General features: G+C 48.6%; 1 protein-coding gene across 1 annotated transcript in view; it reads left to right on the top strand.

Moving 5' to 3' along the window:
- The window catches only part of CLCN4 (Cl-/H+ antiporter 4), a gene marked incomplete at its 5' end in the record, with an annotated part of 26672 nt that overhangs the window by 3146 nt on the left and 15760 nt on the right, over positions 1-7766 (top strand). The window contains 4 exons of the mRNA XM_007455069.1: positions 3557-3763; positions 3870-3950; positions 5164-5709; positions 7530-7716. Coding sequence (XP_007455131.1) covers positions 3557-3763; positions 3870-3950; positions 5164-5709; positions 7530-7716 — 1021 coding nt within the window. The remainder of the gene's footprint in view (positions 1-3556; positions 3764-3869; positions 3951-5163; positions 5710-7529; positions 7717-7766) is intronic.

Raw genomic sequence — 7766 nt, 5'->3', positions numbered from 1 at the left:
AAAAAAAAAAAAAAAAATCACTCATCCTTTATAATGTTTGCTTCTGAAACATTTAGATTACTTTGGATGACAATGTTACTGACCAGGGTTCTTGACCTCCTTAATCAATAGAAAGTGATCAGAGGCCAGGCAAGAAATTCAGGCAAGGCTTTATTGGCGCCTGAGCTGCAGCAGTGGGGGAGGGAGAACAAGTACAGGTGCCCTTGCTGTGGCCTACTTGCTGGGGGGCAGGGCGAGCCGGTTCCTGATATGCGGTGAGGGGAGGGGTGTGTCCAGGGGTCCGGCCGGAGGGGAGGCTTAGGGGGTCTGCCCACCCCTTTGGTGGTGTTGAGTGCAGGGGGCTTGTGCAGTGCCCTGCTTTTGCTCCCGGCTCTTCAGAAATGGCAGTGGGGCTTTTTGGTCTCTTTGTACCTTGTTGTCCAGAATTTGCCCCAACGGGGCATGCATGCAGTTACTTTTAGTCCCTTATACTTTCTTTGTATTTTGTTGCTAGGTGTTTGTCCAGGTGCAAGCATTGCAGCACTGCAGCAAAGGGTCCCAGGTCCCAGCCAGTGTCAAAAACTCCTTTGAAACATTAAAAGAAATACAAATTTAGAGACCATTTCTGTGTAATAAATGCTCTTGTATTAGCTCTACAAAGCACATTTAAAAGTGCACACTAGTTCTTGGGCTTCAGAACTTAGAGCGAACTGGGCAAGGATGACTCTACTATACTAGCTGCTTCATTCATAGAACCACTGTGGACCGTATAAGAAATCATGTCCTCCTAGGGATTTGCCTGGTGGTGCAGTGGTTAAGAATCTACCTGCCAATTGAAGGGACACGGGTTCGAGCCCTGGTCCGGGAAGATCCTACATGCCGTGGAGCAACTAAGCCCGTGCGCCACAACTACTGAGCCTGCGCTCTAGCCCTCATGAGCCGCAACTACTGATCCCACGTGAGACAACCAGTGAAGACTGCATGCCTGGAGTCCATGCTCCACAAGAAGAGAAGCCACTGCAATGAGGAGCCCGCGCACCGCAACGAAGAGTAGCCCCCATTCACCGCAACTAGAGAAAGTCCATGCACAGCAATGAAGACCCAACGCAGCCAAATAAATAAAATAAATTAAAGGAAAAAAAAGTAATCACGTCTCCTAGAACTTACTTTGAGTTGATGTTTCAGTTCTATACAATGTGAACTCTCTCACAAATATTTATTTGCCAGGGAGGTTTTAAAGTTACCACCGTCAAGTCACAAATGTGCTGCAATACATCGCCCTAAAGCCCTGCTTGATTCAGTCTCTGTTGATCCAAATTAAAGCAAGCGATTGGATTTTGGCATCTACTGGGAATGAATTTGCCTTCTTCAGTCCCTAATTTGATCATGACGATTTTATAAAGTCATTTTAGAGAATTACAAAATACCTCTTACATTGTTCAAGTCACCACATGTCATGGCTGGCAAAGGCTCAGGTAATTTAGATGCTTGTAATTTTCTAAATGGTATTACGCTCTTCAACTGTACCCTGGGGTCCAAATCCACATTAACTAACTGACAAAAAATTATAGATAATTTTATTCTAGGCAACACAAAAGGGCAGGATTGTGGCAGGCATACTAAAACGTCCCTTAAGTAAAGGGATCTGAGATCCCCAGAGCACAGGCTCAAATAGGCCCACTAGCACTAGTTAAAGACCAGTTTAACCACCGCTAGTTTGTCTGCCTTTAGTTAAAGGCTAGTTCAAGAAATACCATCTGATTGTAGAGCTGGAAGCCCTCACTCGTGTTCTCTAGGAAGGATCTTAGTGAGTTCTTTCGAACGGATGCCCACACGCTCGCTCACTGTTGGTCTTTCTCCTTGAGTTAAGAAACAGATCTCTATCAAGAATTCCTGAGATGAAAATGGTCCAGTCACACCCCTGTAAAATTGCTAGGATTAGTTCACTTCACGACCCTCTCCAAATCATCACGGGTGACATGATGCCAAAGAGTGTTTCAGGGCCGCCCTTAAATACTGAGTAATCAGGAATACCTGCACTTCTCTTCTCAGGACTAGAGCAGTGCTTCTCTACCTGGACTGCAGTTTAGAATCACCTGGGGAGGCTGTAAACCTCCTATGCCCAGGATACACCTCAGACCAGTTACACCAGATCTCGGGGTGGGGGGATAACTCGTCCTCACTGGTGCCTAGTTCTCCAGGTGATGCCGCGGAGCGCCGGTGGAGAAGGGCTGTAATAGCTATTTGAGAAACTGATTTCTTGGCGCCCACTAGGAGGCTCTTTGACGTTATGTAAACATCCTCATGGTGACAAGAGCTGAGACTGTCCCATTATGTATTATACAATGCGAAAACGGATACTGACCATGAATTTCATCAGCTGACTCACTCAGTGTCTAATAAATCTCTGATTACAGGCTCGTAAATTGCTAGCCGGGCAGTAAACATTCACTCCATTTCAGCCAGTCTCGGGAGAGGTTGAAGGTAAAATGTTTCTTACCCATTGGTGATGCTTCCGTATCCAGAAGAACCCTGTTTTGGGGGAAGAGGACTCCAGTAGATGAAGTTAATCACTGAGACTGGCACCCCGTTGAATTCTAAAAGCGTTAATTCACGTGCACCCTTAGGGAGAAAGCCATTATTGGGCATTTACAAAATGTCGCAGGTCTGAAAGTGGAGCATGAGGCAGCTCTACCTGTAGTCAAAGTACTTTTCAGTACAAGGGGGCAAGATTCAACGGAAGGGAAGGGGTTGCCATGGATTCAGATACCCCTACATCCCCCAGAGGTGCGTTATTAGAATGTCGAGCATCTTCTTTTTCCAATATTGTATTAAGAATATTTTCAAACATACAGGAAAGTCGAAAGAATTGAACACCCATATACCCCTGGCCTGCATCAGGGGCTGGCAGACTTTTCCGATAAAGGGCAGAGAGTCGCTATTTTGGGCTTTGTGAGTCAAGAGGCAAAATTGAGGAGCTATTCTCACTAAAAGGCTGGTAGTCTTGTTTACATATTACATTTAAAGACATTAAAATCCCTGTTAGCTCTTGTGTCACACAACAGGCCGTCAGCTGGATTTGGCCCATGGGCCATAGTTTGCTGACCCTGATCTAAAGTTCAATTGATATTTTGTTGTATTTGCTTTGTCACATAGCCAGCCAGATGTCCCTTTATCTTGGCCATCTTTCAGCAGTGAAAAATTAACAGTTAAAATCAATAGATACACGTATCTTTTCAACACAACAGAGGGTAAAATGCACAGGATAGATGCCATAAATAAAATGAGACTGATAATTACTTATTCGGTCCTCCTTACGATCTCTCATTACTCTCGGACTTACTAAGACTTACTATGCATTGAAATTGTTTCAGGGTTCCATTAATGTATCAAATTAGGCGTTAATATAACTTCTCAGTATAAAATTATAGCTAAATTAACAACTAAAGCAGCCTGTCCTCCATATGATTTAGTGAATCTCCGTTTGAAAGATGCTTCTCAGAGGAGGGAGAGGTTACTTTCCTAGCCCTGGCGCTGAAGCGGCTCACTCCCCGTCGCTCTCCATCCTGTGTTTCAGATAAAGACCATCTTGAGCGGCTTCATTATCAGGGGCTACTTGGGCAAGTGGACCCTGCTGATCAAGACTGTCACCCTGGTGCTGGTGGTGTCCTCGGGCCTGAGCCTCGGCAAGGAAGGGCCGCTGGTGCACGTGGCATGCTGCTGTGGCAACTTCTTCAGCAGCCTCTTCTCCAAGTACAGCAAGAACGAGGGCAAGAGGCGCGAGGTGAGCGGGTGCAGGATGAAGCGCCCTCCCACCCTCTGCAGGCTCACCAGTACCCGCTGCTTTGCCGGAAAGGCCTCGGGCTGACGGGGAGCTCTTTGCTTCGCAGGTGCTGTCAGCTGCGGCCGCTGCTGGGGTCTCTGTCGCCTTTGGTGCTCCGATCGGGGGTGTGCTTTTCAGTCTGGAAGAGGTGAGCGTGGGCTCTGGAGGGCCCCGTGGTTCTGAGCGCCGAGGAACACATGGGGGGTCGGGGTGGCAGGAGGCTTCCCTCTCTAGCCCTCCGAGGACTAGATGCGAAGGAGGATTGAGAGATTCCTGCAGCTCATTAAGGAGCCGCAGTGTTCACCATGAAATATGTGTTTTCGAGTCCTGTTGAAAAATTGGCAGTGTGATTTCTTGGGGGGGGGGAGATTTGCAGTCTCCTCTCTCTTTTTCATAAACAACACAATGAAGCGTTTTTATGTTTTGCAACGCAAATGGATCTAGTCCAGCAGTTGGCCCACGTTGTCTGTAAAGGGCCAGGTAGCAAATATTTTAGGCTTTGCGGGTCTCAGGGCTCGGTCGCAACCACTGGGCTCTGCCCTTGTAGCGTGGAGGGCGCCGCAGACAACACGCACGTGCGCGGCGTGGCTGCCTTCCGACGAGACCTTCCCTATGGATGCTGAAGTTTGAATTTTATATCATTACTACTTGTCACTAAGTCTTGTTCTTTTGAATATTTCACATGTCACAAAATAATTCTCTCTTCCCCCACCCATTTAAAAATGTACAAACCATTCTTTTTTTTTTTTTTTTTTTTTTTTTTGTGGTCCTCGGGCCTCTCACTGTTGTGGCCTCTCCCGTTGCGGAGCACAGGCTCCGGACGCGCAGGCTCAGCGGCCCAGCCGCTCCGCGGCACGTGGGATCTTCCCGGACCAGGGCACGAACCCGCGTCCCCTGCATCGGCAGGTGGACTGTCAACCACTGCGCCACCAGGGAAGCCCTTTTTTTTTTTTTTTTTTTTTCCAAACCATTCTTAACTCATGTGCCCTCCAGATACATTTGCTGGGCCAGGGGTTTCAACCCATGATCTGTTGTCTGGAGAATCAAATCGGAGGTTTCTTTTCTTTTAGGAGGGTCTCTGTGCCATAAACAGAATTATGATAAAGTGTTCTCATTTCTCTTAAAAAATAGCTCAAACACACCTTGACTGGTATCCGTTCCAATTTTAGACAGAGTCCTTTAAATATCTTTGTTAGTGCATTTGGGCCATACTCACACCTAGGCTGAGGAAGTGCCCATCTTTGGTCTTGAGTGTGACTCTGTGGCCTGTGCCAGCAGGTGGCTGCTGATCAGGGGCTGGGGCTCTGGGCAGCTCTTTCTTCCGCCAGTCTCTGATTTTCCACCTGTTCGTTGGGTCGCAGGTCAGCTACTACTTTCCCTTGAAGACCTTGTGGCGGTCCTTTTTTGCGGCCCTGGTGGCAGCCTTCACGCTGCGATCCATCAATCCCTTTGGGAACAGCCGCCTCGTCCTCTTCTACGTGGAGTATCACACGCCCTGGTACATGGCCGAGCTCTTCCCCTTCATCCTGCTTGGGGTCTTCGGGGGCTTGTGGGGAACCCTCTTCATCCGCTGCAACATCGCCTGGTGCAGGAGGCGCAAAACCACCAAGCTGGGGAAGTACCCGGTGCTGGAGGTCATTGCGGTGACCGCCATCACTGCCATCGTCGCCTACCCCAACCCCTACACGCGCCGCAGCACGAGCGAGCTCATATCCGAGCTCTTCAATGACTGCGGGGCCCTCGAGTCCTCCCAGCTCTGTGACTACATCAATGACCCCAACATGACGCGGCCCGTGGACGACATCCCCGACCGCCCGGCCGGGGTCGGGGTTTACACGGCCATGTGGCAGCTGGCCCTGGCGCTGATCTTCAAAATCGTCATTACCATATTTACCTTCGGCATGAAGGTAAGTGAAGGGGAGGGAAGGTGTCAGGGGAGGGAGGCAACCTCTGTCCTTCTGGGGATAGCACCCTAGTCCCCAGAATAGGATTGTGACGAGGGGAAAAGGGGAGGTGACCTTATTGAACGTTCTCATGCGCAGGGCACTTGACATTCTTTTAATCAACAAGAAACAAGGCTTTTGATAAACAGCAAGCCTATGGAATAGAGATTTATAGCCCCATTTTACAAGTGAAGCTAAGGCTTGCAGTATATCATTCATATGGAGACGTGTACAGCTTGGTGAATTCTCACAAAACATACACACTTGTGTGACCAGCACCCAGGGCCAGGAGCAGAATGCTGGGAACCCTCCAGAACCCCCTTGTATTCCATGACTGTTGCTTTTTGTGGTATTCTTCTGAATTAAAAGAAAAAAAAAAGTCTAGGGACTTCCCTGGTGGTCCAGTGGTTGAGAATCCGCCTTCCAATGCAGGCGACGCAGGTTCAATCCCTAGTGGTAACTAAGATCCCACATGCCGAGGGGCAGCTAAGCCCTCCTGCCACAGACTACAGAGCCCACGCGATCTGGAGCCCCCATGCCACAACTAGAGAGAAGCCTGCACACAGCAGCGGAAGATCCCGTGTACCACAGCTGAGACCTGACACAGCCAAAAAAATAAATAAATAAATAAAAATGAATATTTTTTAAAAGTCTGAGAAGCTGTGCACTTGGGTGCAGTGGTCAAACACAAACCTGAATTTTTGCCTTAAGAACAAGGAAGGACGAACGTTATTAAATAGGTGACTGTCTGATGCAAAGGGATTTATTTTCTTCTGGTGCCTGCTGGGAGAAGTCTGCTATGAAGTTACAGGGGATTAAATGACGGGGGGATAAGGGGTGCTCAGAAAGGAACAATTTCCTCAGGAATGTCTCACACTCTGGAAATCACACCCGAGAATCCAAACTTAACGTGAATTTGGGTAAATATCCACTTGCATCCTCAGATTGATGACAGCTGGGGGCCGGGGGTGGGGTAGGGGTGACATAAATGCAGCTCCCGGTCAGGATCGGCGGTCACATGTAGTCTCCACGAACAGAGTCAAGTCTGTTTTGTAGCACATGTCTGATCACTAGAGAAATGAACGTGTTTTTCATAGAGCAAAATATAAAATACGCTATTACGAAGGCCTTTCAGTTTCCATGGTCTGTTTCTTTGCTGCATCTAGCCTGGCTTGAAAATATTCAGAATACTTTTCGGAAAATGGACTTTGTTAGGAAGACGGATCTGCCCCCCATCTCTCTCTGACAGGTGTTTGGCCACTGTACATACAAGAGGGCAGTAAGCCCGTGCCAAGGTTTTTGGAAGATGCAGGGCAGCTGCACTGATGCTTTTAGCTTCTTTCTTTGACCTGTGAACAGTTGAAGGCCTTGCTTTTCCATTTTCATGCTGTGGCTTGACATTTAATTTTAAAAGCTAATCTGAATGACACGTGAAGGGAGAGAGAAAGTGGTGAGTATCTCAAGTGACAGATGTGCAGTTTGAGTGTTATTTGCAGTGGGGCTTATCATTCTTTTATCCACAGCAGGCAAACCAGGCCAGCTTTTGAAAGCGAGGAAATGAAAGCATAAAATTGCATTTTTTCCAAGTCACAGTAGATACGACCAAGCAGGTGAAATCACTGGTCCCGTGGTTTCCCAGGTGACCCATGTTTTGAAGCGTTGCCCCTCCTTTGAAGACCGAAGCAAAATGCAAGCTTGTCGAGGGGGGCCTGAGTTTCCCGGCGGCGGGGCGGCGGGAACGGGGCCCCCTTCCCTCATGCTTCTTTCCCCTGCGCTCCCCGCAGATCCCGTCCGGTCTCTTCATCCCCAGCATGGCTGTGGGGGCCATGGCAGGCAGGATGGTGGGAATTGGCGTGGAGCAACTGGCTTACCATCACCACGACTGGATCATCTTTAGGAATTGGTGCAGGCCCGGAGCAGACTGCGTCACCCCAGGGCTTTATGCCATGGTGGGAGCTGCCGCCTGCCTAGGTACCGTGTGTGTGTGTGTGTGTGTGTGTGTGTGTGTGTGTGTGTGTGTG

The sequence above is a fragment of the Lipotes vexillifer genome, unplaced genomic scaffold, assembly GCF_000442215.2.
Source record: "Lipotes vexillifer unplaced genomic scaffold, Lipotes_vexillifer_v1.1 scaffold431, whole genome shotgun sequence".
In the NCBI taxonomy this organism is placed as follows: domain Eukaryota; kingdom Metazoa; phylum Chordata; class Mammalia; order Artiodactyla; family Lipotidae; genus Lipotes; species Lipotes vexillifer.
This window is presented reverse-complemented; position numbering and strand designations above follow the sequence as displayed.